A 15,454-nucleotide genomic window follows, 5' to 3' on the forward strand; every position below is an offset into this window, starting at 1 on the left:
TAGAACAAAAACCGATACAGGCAGATCACGAGAGCGGCGATCATAGCAGTCTCTTGATTCACCTGCAAAACCAAAAAAACATGAAGGTGCAGCTCATACATGGATGCCAACCAGATTCACTAATGTTTAAAATGATTTATTAGTGGAGCATTCATTCTCAAATGTAGGGGCTAAAAGCAATAAAAAAAAAACTTAACTGTTCTACAAATCACTGAATAAAGATGGGTAAAATCTGTCATGTCCAGCGTTACTTGTCTCCCCAGGGGTATTCAGTTCCAGGCCTGTATCCAGCACATTTAGCTGTTTTTCGGCTCCAACACACTTGATTCAGTAGTTGAATCACCTGCGCTGCAGCTCATCAGGCTCAGCAGAAACCTGATAATTACCTGCTGATTGAAATCAGATATGTTGAAACAGAGTTCAAATAAAAACGTGCTGATACCAGCCCTCCAGGCCCAGAATTGAATACCCCTGCCCTAGTTCTTTTCATGTTTTCTCCATCCTCCTAGGTCCTCCCTTTCCCCTCCAGACCCCATCTCCCTAGTCTCCGGTTCCCTCATAGGTTCCACGCAAGCTTTTTACTTTACTTTGCATAATCATTCCTGCTATTTCTATTCCACAGCTTAGTATTTATTTCCCTTTAACTTTAAGCCTTAATATGGTCAAGTGCCTGTTTTTTTAAGTATCCTTTTGTAGTAGTGACCTTTGACCTCTGTGTTTCCTTAACAGTTGTTTTGTTCTTTATACTTCTGTTAGTTATCCCTCAGTTAGCTTCTGTTTCCCTTTAACCCCCACTATTCTGTTCCATTTTCTCCAGAATCAATTTTAGTTCTCCCTGTGTCCCCCACTGTAGTTTATTTCCCCAGTATTAGTTATTTTATCCTTTATTACGACCCTGGCTCTCTAGGCTCTGGGGGGATCCAAGTCAAAGTCAAAGACGGTCCGAAGTCGATAAGCCAAATTGTCTATTTCTAAATCCTAACTCCAAAATCCTAATGAGTGTGTAGCCGAAAACCAACGAGCAATATGTGGTTTACCAAACAAGCGATACGAGGAGAAGAGAATAGAATAAACTCAACTGAGTCTACACTACCCTGAACCTTCTCACCGAATGGAAGGAGAGGCGAACCTTTTAACACAATGACCAGGTGATGATTAAATTGAGAACAGCTGTGAAGGGAACCGGATGAGGAGGGAGCTGCGGGGGCCATCTAATAGCAAACGTACGTAACACTTTATTCTCCTTTATTCAGCATCCATGGTTTATTTATTGTTATTTTTGGTATCATTTGTTCAGTAATTTCTTGTTTTTAATATTTTGTTATGGTTATTGATTCTATTCCTGTTGTCCTTGTGTTCTGCCTCCATTTCCCATAGTTCTGTTCTTTCAGTGTCTTGGTGTTTTCCCCCAGCGCCCCGTTACCCAGTCACATCTATAGCAGATTAGTTATCATCATACCTTGTCTCCAATCACCTCCTCAGTGTATTTAAAGAGCACGTCACCCCCAAATCAACTTTTTTGCTGATAAACTATATAAATGAGTTTCTAATCGTGCTGTAAACATGTGTAGTCAATAATTTGGCGCATTAGTGCATCTTAGGTAAAAGTGAAATATTCCTCCTTAAAATATTAGTGTTGTGCCGTCTTCAGGTAACAACTCTGCAATGCATTTGAATTTAAATCTGCCATCGCTATTGGCTAAGAGGTACACTATGAAGTTAGCAGGTACATTATGATGTCCCAATGTTGTTGTGAGCCTGTGTGTGTTTCTGTATTTGTTAGTGGCTCTGCCCTTTCAGTTTGCCAGGCAACAGCAGTTGTTGCATTTTTTTTTTCAAACATGAAGTGGGAGTGGAGTAAGACTCTGGTGAGGGGTGACTTGCTCTTTAAGCCTGCTCTGTTCTTTGTTGTCTGTTGTTTCTTTGTGTACCTCGCTCCCTGTCTTCCTGGACTCCTTGTGCCCTTTGCCTCATTGAAATGATTTTTGACAGCTTCAATTAGTTGCCTCAATGGATTTACTGCATTTGGGTCCTACTACAACATCCATTTTTACTGACAAAGTCATTATGCCCATCTGTCTTGTATCACATTAATATGGAAAAATGTTAGCTTTCATGGCTCAGGAGATTTGCACTATTCATCAAAAAAATAAAACATGACCAAATGTTACCATTAAACCAAGTATTCTGACAACATGAAAACAAAGACTGGGTATTACACGCAAGTGTTTAAATGAAAGAAAAAGGTGGAACAAAGTCAAGAGCTTTCTTCTGATTGAAAACCTCTGGATTTGATGTTTCATAAACAAAAGAAATTTTATTTATAATTTGGAATACAATAATTCTGACAAAATAAACATTTAGTAGATGGTATATATAAACATTTTAAAGGACCCCATTCATCTAACAAAATGTATACATAACATGTTGATTATTAACACTTGGTATACATTTAGCTATGAAAAAGAGTGTTTTAATATAATTTTTACATATTTACATCCTGTGTATACTTAAGTACTGCTCATAACTTAGAGTCTACAGTTCATTATCATCTGTATTTATTTCATTTGAAGTTGTCGACTGTGTTGAGTCTTCTGTTTCTTCTTCTGACCCTGCTGCCTCCTCTTCTATGGAATTTTCCTCTCTTTCTGTGTCTGTTGTGGGCAGATCGTGTTCAAAACCAGGGTTTGTGTGCCCATGTCTGTGTCGATTCTGAACCTCCTCGAAAATCTGAAGGACCTAAAAGGCAGAAAAATAGATTAGTGAGCAAACACTAAACACCAACAATGATGTTATTTGGGATTCGCACTGTGTATTTATAATACCTTGGATTTAGGAATCATACCCACTCTGAAGAAACCAATGTTCCCAGTATCAATCTTGGTGCAGTCGACGACAGTAGATGCAATGTTTTCTGGAGACGGTCCATCACACAACACTCCATCCACCTACATCCAAAGAAACATGAAAGTACCTCACAAAAACTCCAACAAATGTCTGTGAAGGTTCTCAGTCATCCAGGTCATTGTAGTCTAAAGAGCTTTGAAAGAAAAGCGTCTGGACTTCTTTGAGTTGCTTGAAGACGTTTCACCACTCATCCGAGAGGCTTCTTCAGTTCTAAGGTCAAATGGTGGAGAGTCCCAGATTCAAACCCAGTGGGAGTTTCCCACACTGGCTACATAGCCGGTGTATCAGAGAAACTCAGGAGGGTTTTCTCCAAACACAACATACCAGTGTACTTCAGACCCAGCAACACACTCAAGCCCCCTTCAGACAGGCCATGAAAACCGGAAATGTTCCGGAATCTGTCCGTAAGACCTTTCTGTCTGAATACAAACATCCGGATAATGTGTTCCGGAATTTATCCGGACGAAGCCCCTAGTAACAGGTCCGGACTTGTTACGGACAGGGTGGCTGCTTCAGACTGGTGAGGTAAAGTTCCGGACAAGAGGGAGGGGGAGGAGGAGGGGACCGGGGGACGCTGTGCGCACCTAGATAGCCCGCTGCTGTAGCATGCGGCGAACCACGGCAGCTCGCCTCCTATGGTACCGTCTTGACGCGCGACGGAGCGCTTCACACCGCTTCAGTGATTCCTTTAACTATTGAGCTTCATCATCCATGTCTCTTATGCGTCTTCGTGTGCGCAGAATTATGCTTAAGCGCCTCGTGATTTTTATCTTGAGAGGCGCTATAGAAATGATGTTTTCTTCTTCTTAACATGAGTGCGATTCTCTCTCCCCCCACCACCCCGCCGCCGTCAGACATCTGGAACTTTTCCCTGCTGTGTGAACGCAGCCGAAAGGACAAGTTCCGGTACAAAAGTGGTGTGTCTGAAAACACAGTTCCAGTTAAAAACCGGATTGAATTGTCCACAAATGTTCCAGAATGTCTATCTGAAAAGGGCTTCAGACAGAAACTGGTTCACCCGAAAGACAAAACTCCTAAACACAAACTGAACAATGTGGTGTATGCTGTACAGTGCAGCGGGGAATGCCCAGACCTCTACATCAGAGAAACTAAACAGCCACTTCACAAGAGCATGGCACAACATAGAAGAGCCACCTCCACAGGACAGGACTCAGCAATTCATTTGCATCTAAAGGACAAAGGTCACTCTTTCGAGGATGCCAACATTCACATTTTGGACAGAGAGGACTAGGGTTGTCACGGTAACCGGTATAGCGGTAAACCCCGGTAAAAAAGTTGACAATAAAAATAACCGTCCAGTTTTTAAAAAACTATATTATCTCGGTGGGTTTACCGTGGCCGCGGTTTCGGCGCGATGACCCTTACCAGCCACCGTCGCTTCAGCTGAAGTTCCCGCTGCGCGCACACGCACTTTTTAATTTGCAACGGCACCAAAACTTTGAAGCTGAAATAATGGCCGAAGGAGGCGACGGCAGCGCCCAGGACATCCATCAGCCCTCAAAGAGGACTAAATCGGAAGTATGGGCATGTTTGGGATTTCTGAAAAATGCTGAGGGACAGTTAATAGAAGACGGCTATCCCGTTTGCAGAACGTGCAGGAAACAAGTGTCTGCAGAAGGCAGCAACACTTCAAATCTCATGGCACATCTGCGTGACCATCACCCGCGTCTCCACAGCCAGTGCAAGGTAAGATAACATTAGCATTTTAGCTGAAATGCATGACGTGAGGACTTTTGGTTGAGGGAGAATGCAACGAGTCACTACATACTGCAGCCGCAGCGTCCTCTGCCAGCATTTAAACCGTGTCACGGACACCCTGTTGCTAGATGAAGCATCTTATTGGTTGATGATGAAGAGAAATATACAATTAGTTCCTTGTCATGGATTTGTTTACTTATTCAATGCCATTTATACTTGAACATTTGGATTTGATTACATAGTGTAGTAGTTATTTTAGTAATTTGTTTAAAGTGGCTATTTATTTTAAATACATATTTTTTAAGGTTGACTTGTACAGTGCTCAAGTCAAGTGTGGACTGGAGTTTTAGATTTTCATTTTGATAATGAAGAAAACAAGTATATGAGAAAACAAGTGGTGTTTCTTTGATTTGTTTACATATTGTTTATGTTTTGAATGTTTGGATTTGTATAATTTAAACCTGCACTGACTACTGTAACAAGTTCCAGAAAAATAAGCTATTTGTTCCTTTACTTGTGAAAAGTTGCACTTTTCTAAGGCTTTGTGTTATTTTAGGTTTAATAAACACTGTTAAACCTTTTCAGAACTATTTCAGTTTGTGTAGAACAGGACTATCAATGCTTTCTGAACATATGCAACACCGTTTAAAAAATACCGCGATAATACCGAAAACCGTGATAATTTTGGTCACAATAACCGTGAGGTTAAATTTTCATACCGTGACAACCCTAGAGAGGACAGATGGTTTGAAAGAGGAGTAAAGGAAGCCATTTATGTCCACTGTAAGCAACCATCTTTGAACAGAGGCGGTGGTTTACGACACCAACTGTCTGCCATCTATAATCCAGTTTTGAGATCCCTTCCCAGATGCCTCAACGCCCACGCATATCCTGGGCCATCTGACCTCAGGAATTCACATGATAGGGTGGGGCCAGGTTTCACAATGAGCTCACCCGAAACTCTGGCTGAATAGGACCCACACCCACCCTCACACCTTAGCTCATGTGTTTATGTAGAAGATCATCAGGGGGTCTTTTGTTCCCTCTTCGGGGGGACACTCCCACTGGGTTTGAATCTGGGACTCTCCACCATTTGACCTTAGAACTGAAGAAGCCTCTCAGATGAGAGGTGAAACGTCTTCAAGCAACTCAAAGAAGTCCAGACGCTTTTCTTTCAAATCTCCTTAAACTCCATCAAATCTTTATTTCCTGCTTTTTTATGAACACTAAATCATTCCCTTACCTTGTCTCCCAGTTTGGCGTAAACCTGGTTATGATGAGTAGTGTCTGCCTCGCCAGTGGGGTTGGCTGAGGTTACAGCAATAGGTCCCACCTGAGAGGATCAAATATGATTTTTTACTCATGGTTCTGCTGTTTTAGCTTCTTTTATTCTAAGATGTGCAGTAATAAATACTCATGGATTTACCTGATTAATGAGATGTGTAGCCACTGCACAGTCTGGGTTTCTGATAGCGATGCTTTGTGGAGTCCCTATGTGTATGGCAGCATCTCCTAAACCAAAAATATCCATCCAGGGACCTGCAAAAGTCAAGAAATCAGTGTCATGTTCATAAAACTACCATGCGTGAGGAACTCATTAACACACCAAAAGGATTTCAGATGGACACAAGAAGTCACCGACCTCTGGGTATGACCATGCTGATAGATGAGGGCCATGCAGCCTCCATGAAGTCCAGCAGCAGAGGGCTCAGCAGGTGCCTCACAGGCTCCAGCTGCTTGGTAGAGGAGATCCACATGGACATTGGTCGGACCTGAGCCTGTTTTTTAACCCTGAAGTCAATCAAAGAACCATAAGAAGGAATCTGGAACCAAGAATGCAGACAACCATCATCTGTCAAGAAGATAGAAACGTACTTGTAAGCTTTGATGACTGCATCAGGCCTGTTGCAGGCTGCTACCAGCACATAGACGGTGTCGGTTGGCATTCCACATATGCCACCATTTTTCATGATTTCTGCATCAGAAAAAGTACATTGAGCACATTAAATAAAATCAACTCATGTTCAACATGTCAAAACACTCTTTTTTTGTTAGAAATTAACAATATTATCATTAATTCCTCACCTGCAATCTGTTGAACCGATGCTGCTTTGCGGGCTGGAACATGTGGACACACATCTGCCCCCCCTCCCATCCCACCCAGCCTGACTAAAGGTCTTCCCAGGGGCATTTGAGGGGACGTGAAGGTGCTGTTGAAAATGTGTGCCAGAAAACAATAAAAACTGACCAGCCCAAAGATGATAGTGACACCTATGTCGTAGCCGTATGGCAGCGAACCTACAGCATCCAGCAGAAAGCTGATGAGGATGAGCTGGAAAGTGAATGCATACACAAACCAGGCTACATTTAGAAACAGTGCTGCAACTGTCACCAGAAGATTAAACAACATGAAGCTGATGATCCCAACAGCCACATTAAATCCTCTGGTTTCACCGTACAGACCTCCGTATCGTGTCAGACCCCAAACTGTCCACATGACCCCGTACAGAATAAAGACAGTACTCTCAAAGGTTTTACCCCGAGCGAATGCTACCGAGCCACACAGGAGCTGCAGAACCCCACCAGCCACCACCACCCAGGGCAGAACCAGCACAGACTGAGGAGTTCTGTCATCAACTGTGGCTGTGATGGCAAAAGCAGCCAGAACATTGCAGGCATGACCCAACACCTCTGCATCTGCATATTTGGAGTAGCCCAGGTGAGGTTCGTGTTGCTCTTTATCAAGAGCTCTGGGCTTGAGTTTCCCCATCCTGGTTACTAAAGCCTTAAACACACCCTGCCCTACAGGAATCTTGGTCCTGGAAACCATGTTGAATGCAGTGATGAACAGCATTACAGCCGTAGCTACAAATATAGCACCCTGCACTCCCTGAGTACCTCCTTGGAAGAAGCCTTTGGGCTGTGCTGCAATGGAAATACAATATGCAACAAAGAATAACTGGTAGAAGCCCTCCAGCAGGCTCTTTTGACAGCTGAACAGGGCCAGAATGGAGAAAAGCACCGCAAAGACAACAGGAAAGGGAACGGGAGAGAAAGGCTGGATGGAGTACCAGGACAACAAAGCACTGTAGCCCTCTGCAAACCTCAGCAGGGCTGTAAAACCATAGAAAGTAGCAGCCAGTATGTCCAAAGACCGATAAAAGAGGACACACAGGCTTAGCTGGAAGACTCCAGCTGTCCACAGCCAGGGGACATGTCCAACAGAGAGTGTAGGGACAACACGTAACAGGGGACAGGCCAACACAGAGGCAGACAACAAGTTCATCACCAAACCTACACTTGCTACATCACTGCACCTCTGGTTCTGGTCTCTTTTCAGCTCAGCTTTCAGCTTCAGGGCAACTCCTGGGGGTCTCACTTTACCCTGAGTGATTGTGGACAGAAGACGTCCAAATCCAAAGTAAACACACACCAGACAGACAAGAAGGTAGTTTGCAGCAGTGGCAGACTTTCCAAACCCTGCAGCACACAGCTCAGCGATTTGATGGGCAGAAGCTAAAGAAATGCAGACGGCTATGATGAACAGAACCTGTTTCTTCACAAACAGTGCAACACAGCCTATGATGAACAAGGCTAGAGTAAACGCTGCCAGACCAGGAACCAGTGAGTCTTTCAGGTCTGTGAGCTGCAGCACCCCCTGTCCTACCAGAATGTAGATCAGACCTGAGCCACACCACAGAGCAGAGACGGTGAGACACAGAGTGGAAAACAGCTGGGCGTGGGACAGGCTGTGACGGACACCTAGGAGGGAGACACGGTCCAGTTAGCAGGCTGGAAACAGGAAGTAAATCACATTGGTCAGCAGAAACTCCTTCAAAACAAACCTGCATAAGCTACAAGGACTGTGATGATGAGGAGCAAAACCCCCAGGGCAGTGTGGGGGATGAAGTCTTTTAGAGGAGAGCTGCCATAGCTGTTCACCAACAGCAGGAGAGAGCCTAACAACAGAAAAATAACAAATTAAATGCAACTATGGTAAGTTTCTTTTTTCATACAAATAAGAAATGAATATTATCAAGAACTCAGCTGCTCTTTGTTATATATGCATTTAGCTTTTAATTTAAAAAGTTTGAACCTTTATAAAACTGTGATGCTACCAAACTAACTTTTTTGCAAATAATAATTACATAAATGTTTAACTTATGTACGAGAATGACACCATCGTTTAAAGGCACTTACCTGCTGAGATGCTCAGAATCCCGACGGACTCATCCAGTGAATTGTGAAGAGCCATCACACCAGTACAAGGCTGCATACGTGATGCTGGGTTTTATACGAGTGCCTGTGATGTCACCATGCAGAGGAGGGTGACTTGAGGGGGGAATGTTTGGAGGAAGTATTACCTGTCACACCATAAATGGAAAACCCAACAGCGCCTCCTCACGGCAGAGTCTGGACTTTGCAGAATGAACAAATAAATGATTCAATTAAAAAAAAATTTTTTTGAAAACTTTACATTTTAACTTGATTAATAATGGAAAAAAATGCTATGCAAGTCCATTTTCAAACACAGTTCAATTATTTTAAAATTGTATGATAAATATTTACTTCATTATTATAGAATAAATAACAATAAATATCAAAGTGACATAATTTTATTCAGACTCCTCTTGGTTAACCTACTGCAATAAACAGTGTTACCATTACAACTTTTTATTGTCTGTAATTTTGGGTTTTAAGATATTTTGGACTTTTATGATGCAACAGTGATTGGAAAGCATGACTCAGCTTTCTTTTTTTTTTTTTTTTTTTTGACCTTTTTGGTGAAAGGATCTGTTTGTTACCTGCATGATGTCATCTGTAGCAGGACAGGTTGTGGGAGGAGACAGTAGCGATAGGCAGGAATATAAGCTCAGCCCTGGAGCTCAGCCATCAGACCCCAACGGAAGAGCTCCACTACACAACAAGTCAGCTCCAACGAAACCTGCACCAGGTGAGGGGGCTTGTCTTTTTCTTTTAGATAAGAGAAACACCCCTAAAGGCTGCTATCTTTTTCAGTTAAGTTGTTTTAGTTTGTGTGTTTAGTGCTGCTGGGTTTGTACAAACAACACACTTTAGTTGTGCCAACAGAGTTACCTAGCAACAGCAGCTAACCTGTGACTTATTTGGTTCTCATAACAACCTGCACGTCCAAAGCAATTACTAGTCAGTGCTTTTCTTATGATTTCTGGTAGGACATTGTTTGGGTTTATTTTAGAAAAAAACTGAGATGAACATAAGTAATCCTTTGGGATTGTGTGTGTGTGTGTGTGTGTGTGTGTGTGTGTGTGTGTGTGTGTGTGTGTGTGTGTGTGTGTGTGTGTGTGTGTGTGTGTGTGTGTGTGTGTGTGTTTCAGCAATCATGGCAAAGCGTGTAGCAGTTATTCTTTCAGGTTGTGGCGTTTATGATGGCACAGAGATCCATGAAGCTTCAGCTGTTCTGGTTCATCTGAGTCGTGCCGGAGCAAAAGTAAGCAGAAGGAAAACAATGAACCTTAAAGTGTCAACAGTCTTGTCTTATAAGTAGAGGTTAATATGTGGTGTTTGACATCAGGTCCAGATGTTTGCTCCAGATGCAGATCAGATGCATGTTGTGAATCACTGTGAGGGGAAACCTACTGAGGAGAAGAGAAACGTCCTGCAGGAAAGTGCACGAATCGCCAGGGGGGAAGTGACAGATCTGGCTAAGTTAAATGTCTCAGACTTCGATGCCGCCATCATCCCAGGTGAGGCAACCTTACATCAACACAGAGAGCTCTAAGACACCTCTCTCTCTCTCTCTCTCTCGCTCTCTCTCTTGCTCTCTCGCTCTCTCGCTCTCTGATATCTGATCTCTTTGTCTTGTGCTGGATCAGGAGGGTTTGGTGTGGCTAAGAACCTAAGTGACTGGGCTGTGAAAAACAAGGACTGCACCATCCAGCCACAGCTAGAGAAGATCATCAAGATGTTCCACCAAGCTGGAAAACCTTTGGGCATGTGCTGCATCTCCCCCATCCTAGCTGCAAAGATTCTGCCTGGCTGTGAGCTCACTGTGGGTCAAGACAAAGAGTGTAAAATGTGGGTGAAACATAAAAACATTAAACATCAAACACAATTTTGTTTTGTTTGTTTTAGTGAATATTTCTTGTCTTTTTGTCTTCAGGTGGCCGTACGCTCAGACTGCAGATGCTGTGAAGGAGATGGGCTGCAAACATGTGAACAAAGATGTGGAGGAAGCTCACGTTGATGTGAAAAACAAGCTGGTCACCACCTGTGCCTTCATGTGTAACGCTCCCATTCACAAAGTGTTTGATGGAGTTGGTGTCATGGTTCAGGAGACACTCAAGCTAGCTTAATGGCATTAGTTCATAACTGCATCATTTTCTTTTAACCCTCCTGCATTGTTAATGGGGTCAGATGGGCTCCGAGTGCTTTTAATTGTTTTAGGAGTGCACCACATCACCCTTCCAAGGAATAAACTATCAACCATGTTTAAGCACCCCTTGTCCTGGAGGGGGTCACCTGATAGGACAGTGGAAGGGTATAACATATTTAGTTTTATGGTTTCATGTCAATCTTTTTGGTTTCTTTTTACATTAGATGTTTCTTCGTATAATGTTAAGGAGATTTTAATAAAACCCTTTATGGAAATCGTATCTTTTCTAGTAATTGCTTTTCGAAGATATCAAATTGTTTTGTCATCAACTCAGAATGGATTCCAAATCTAGACCTGATTATTAAATTATAGAGATTTGTTTGTTTGTTCACTTTGCAATAGTTGCAAATAAAACTCCCTATGTATTTTAGAATTTAGTTTGATGCTTCTAATAAAGGAAAAAATAATAATCAGAAAGCTGAGAAATATTAAAGAAAATGACAGGCAGCCTAATGTGAATTCAGCCAACATTAGTCTTCTGTTAAAACCAGTCAAAGACCCTGTAGTTCCTACCAGTTATTGCCCTGTTACGACTACACCTAGGATCCGAGCAAAGTAAAATAGAAGAAGGTATGACTGGGGGAAAGGAGTGGGAGGAGTTGTTGGGTTGTAAAATAACAATCTCTTTTTAATAAAGCAAAAGGAGGGGATATAACCGCCTCACAGGTTAGTACCAGATACACAAAAAGAAGGGGAACTGGGAAAAAGTCCCAGGAATAAAGCACAACAAAATATACAAAGCTTTCTGGTTTAGCTGGAACCTCCAAAAGTTAACAAAATTAAGGCTGATGTTCTTTTTTTTTGTTTGTTTTTGTTTTGTTTTTTACCGTGTCCTGTCTGGCTGTGAAGCAAGCAAAATTGATGTCTGAATGCTGGTAACAAGTCTTACAGATTTACTCTCAGGTGGAGCATCAAAGCGTCTGCTCTTAATGCCACGCCTGATACTTAAAACTTTATTGTTATTGTTTTTGAATACTTTGTAATTCCGACCAGACACGGAGACAGAGGTGAAAGAGAAAGGAAAAGAAAAGGTGATGGTGGTGTGCGTGTGTGTGTGTGTGTGTGTGTGTGGGGGGGGGGGGGGGGGGGGGTTCCACAAAAATAAACAATAATGAACAAGAGTCTGCTTCTAGACCTTCAGAAAAAGACAAACAAAAGCAAAAGGGCAATAAAAAGGGACACAACAACAATACAACAAGATCAAGCTATCACTGCGTCAACTTGATGAAGAAATATATAATCAACATTGCTTAACTGAAGAATCACAATAATAAATCCCAGTGCATTAAGTGCCCACCATAGTCTTAAGACCTGTGTTTAACGTGCCCAAACCCATACTTTTGAGAGCACTATGTGAGCACCTGTGTGTGTGCACGCGCTTTTTTAAGTAAGGTTTCTCTATAGGAGCGTCCAACAGAGAGTGTGAGGGACCACAGATCCGCCCCCCAAAGATGCGCAGGAGACGGGGGGGAGCTCCAAGTCTCAGAGATCCAGGCGCTGCCCCAGAACACAGGAACCCCAAGGGGACTGCAACCAGAAAGTACCCCGCCCCCCTCGAGAAACACAGAGGATCGCCCCGGGGGGGGGGCACAACCAGCAGCCGGCAGAGTCCCGGGAGACATCAGCGGCAAGCCCTCAGACCCGCCCGCAGCCTGCCACCCCCTAGCCGGCCGAGCCCGGGACCCAGCAACACAGGCCCCAGGGGCGACCACCCCCGCCGGGGACCCAGCAGAGCCCAGGGGCCCAGACCCCACCAGGCAGCCACCGGGATCTAACAGGCAGATGCCAAAATCTTAAACCCCCAGACCCGGTTGCTACGAACAGGCAGGCAGACAAAGGCACAACCCCTCACACCAGGTGTGGCAGGGGGAGGGGGGACAAAGATCTATATCATCAAAAGAAGTTCCAGGAGAGGGGAGGAGTCAAAGGCCCCACCTGACATATACAGTCATACACAAACACAGTCACACACTCCCTCCCTCATGCTCACACATACACATACAACCAAAGACTTACAAAAATGCACGCCGGACACCCACTCATGCTCCCCATACACACCCTATTCACTCTGGTCCCGGTACTGCTGCACATTGGGTACAACCATCACCGGTAACCAGAGTTTGACCCTTTCTGCTGGGGTACTGATGAGCAGGATCCCCCCCCCCAACGCTGAGCACAGCAATCTACCACCCCAGACCCCAACCACACGGCCAGATCTCCCTCCTAGCCTCCAGCCCCAGGAAGCCAAGCAACAACAGAGGTGGCTAAGACCCCTAGTCTCCCTCCGCCTGCTCCAATATAGTGTTGTGTGATTGTGAGGTGTATTCCATGGCTGTGGTGAGCGGGTAGTGCGGGCATCATCTGGCCTATGCCAGCTGATGCCACCGCACCAACCCACTTACACCCTCAGCCCTCGGTGTCTAAGTGCGGTTTGAAATTGGAAGTGGGCACCAGCACCCGGGAGGAGGCTGAGATATCCCCCTGCCAAATGCCGTTGAATGTGCTCACTCCCAAGGCCCTAAGTGTGTGTTTGTGTGGAATGTCGTCAGTGGAAGTGTATAAGGTGCAAATAAAATTGGAGGGCAGGTTGCCACAGGAATGCGGAAATGGGGTCCATACCCGCACTCCCTGACTTGCCCACCCCCCAAGGTCCTATGTGTATGTTTGTGTGATGATGTGAGGAAGCAGGAGGAGAGAAACATGCGGGGATGGGGAGGAATGGCTGGCTGGGCTTAGCCCTCCAGGGAGCCAGCTCCCCTACTGGCCCTAATAGGCACCTCTGTTGTCAAGCTGGCACCCAGGGCATGGAGACCCCAGCCCATCCTGCCAGGGCCCAAAGCTGCACCATTACAGAGCCTCACGGAGTCCGAGGGCACCAACCCAGCCCCACCCCAGCAGAATATCTATGCCCATCCCTGCATTTGCACAACTTCCAGAATACCGTAAATCCTCTAATACAGGCCGGTATTCAATTAAAGGCCGGGTCTCCAATTTTGGCCGGTGTCGGAGTCAGTGGAGGTAAATAAAGGCCGGTCTCTTATTGTGGCCGGATGGAATGTGGTAACAAGCAAGTACGAGAGTCCCAGCGGCAGGTTTATAGTCCCCAAATCAATCAGCAGGGGGAAGTAGCGGTTCACGCAGACCTTTATTAGGCTTTTTCTTAAACGCTTTGTAACGCTACAGACACGATCCTCTATCACGCTCCTACCACACAGAGTCACGGTGTCAGTTAACCATGCTAATTCAACCCGCTCCACAGAACACACATCACCTTCCCTGTGGCTTACATAACACTCACACAACACGCAAATCAGCACATAGGAACTAGCAGAACGATAGGAAACACATATAACACAATACCCAGAATGCACCTGGCTTACAACCCCAGCCAGGTCATTACACTATCAAGTTCAAAAAGAACGTGCTGATTATGCTGCAGAACACTCTGGAGAGCAGCAGTAGGGGGTGTATGAACTACAGTAATCCCTCGTTTATCGCGGTAGATGCATTCCAGACCTGGCCGCGATAGGTGAAAATCCGCGAAGTAGGGACTCCCAGCATGCCCCTCGCGGGGATTCCCTCCATGTCGCACCTACGTCACAAACCGCGGCTATAAACGGAAGTCGCCTTTCCAGCTCACCACTCACTCATCGTTTCTTCAGATTCATGATCAGAGTTTCCAACCTACCGATCAATCCAACGAACTATCAGCTCATAGTAAGTTATCTTACTTACTTCTGGAAAGCCCGGCATTTCCGTGTCACTTCGTTGACGCTCGAACGCTCGGGGGTTTCCTAGAGCAGCCGGCGTTTCACCGACGCTATCACTTCCGCGTCTGTGAAACCACGCTCCCTATTGAATTATCGTATGATCACATTCTCTGTGATCAGCAACGCGCTGTGCCAGGCCGTAGGTACTGACACGCGATCGTTCATGTCGGTTCATTTCCTTTAATGTTTTCTGTCTTTTATTTGCGCCTGATGTGTATCGCTGCTGTGGAGCGGGGCGCATCAACTTGTCCTCTGACGCACAGATCACTGATGCGACCGGCAAGCAGGGAGCGCTCAGCTGTTTTCGCGGTCGGTAGATCTGCCTCCTGAGCACGGCCACAGTAACAATCAGGTGTCGCCACCTCAAAAACTAATTTAACACGCGATCGTTCATGTCAGTTCATTTCCTTTAAAGCTTTCTGTCTTTTATTTGCACCTGATGCGTTTCGCTGCATGCTGTGGAGCGGGGCACTGCGGGCATCAACTTGTCCTCCGAAACACTGATCACTGATACGGCCGCCAAACAGCAAGCGCTCCCCTGTTTTTGCGGTCGGTAGATCTTTTAGAACTGCAGTTCAAAGGTAACTCATGAGGTGAATATATATGAACCCAGGTAGCAGTTTCTCTTTAGGACTGAGAGGAG

At 44.8% G+C, this 15,454-nt stretch overlaps 2 protein-coding genes across 2 annotated transcripts; one reads left to right on the forward strand and one right to left on the reverse strand.

The window, feature by feature from the left end:
* Positions 1 to 147: 147 nt before the first annotated feature.
* On the reverse strand, positions 148 to 8,932 carry LOC107378112 (uncharacterized). The gene is made up of 9 exons (XM_054748428.2): positions 8,827 to 8,932; positions 8,472 to 8,585; positions 6,712 to 8,388; positions 6,502 to 6,601; positions 6,269 to 6,417; positions 6,053 to 6,165; positions 5,870 to 5,959; positions 2,826 to 2,948; positions 148 to 2,739 (listed from the first exon to the last, which is right to left on the reverse strand). Exons 1-9 carry the CDS (start codon positions 8,900 to 8,902, stop codon positions 2,536 to 2,538), a joined length of 2,646 nt encoding a protein of 881 aa, XP_054604403.2. The 5' UTR covers positions 8,903 to 8,932; the 3' UTR covers positions 148 to 2,535.
* Positions 8,933 to 9,439: 507 nt separating this feature from the next.
* si:ch211-153b23.5 (glutamine amidotransferase-like class 1 domain-containing protein 3, mitochondrial) lies at positions 9,440 to 11,261 on the forward strand. The gene is made up of 5 exons (XM_015948150.2): positions 9,440 to 9,580; positions 9,984 to 10,096; positions 10,181 to 10,352; positions 10,482 to 10,683; positions 10,769 to 11,261. Exons 2-5 carry the CDS (start codon positions 9,989 to 9,991, stop codon positions 10,959 to 10,961), a joined length of 675 nt encoding a protein of 224 aa, XP_015803636.2. The 5' UTR covers positions 9,440 to 9,580; positions 9,984 to 9,988; the 3' UTR covers positions 10,962 to 11,261.
* The last annotated feature ends 4,193 nt before the right edge of the window (positions 11,262 to 15,454 follow it).

Source organism: Nothobranchius furzeri, chromosome 1 (genome assembly GCF_043380555.1).
Source record: "Nothobranchius furzeri strain GRZ-AD chromosome 1, NfurGRZ-RIMD1, whole genome shotgun sequence".
In the NCBI taxonomy this organism is placed as follows: domain Eukaryota; kingdom Metazoa; phylum Chordata; class Actinopteri; order Cyprinodontiformes; family Nothobranchiidae; genus Nothobranchius; species Nothobranchius furzeri.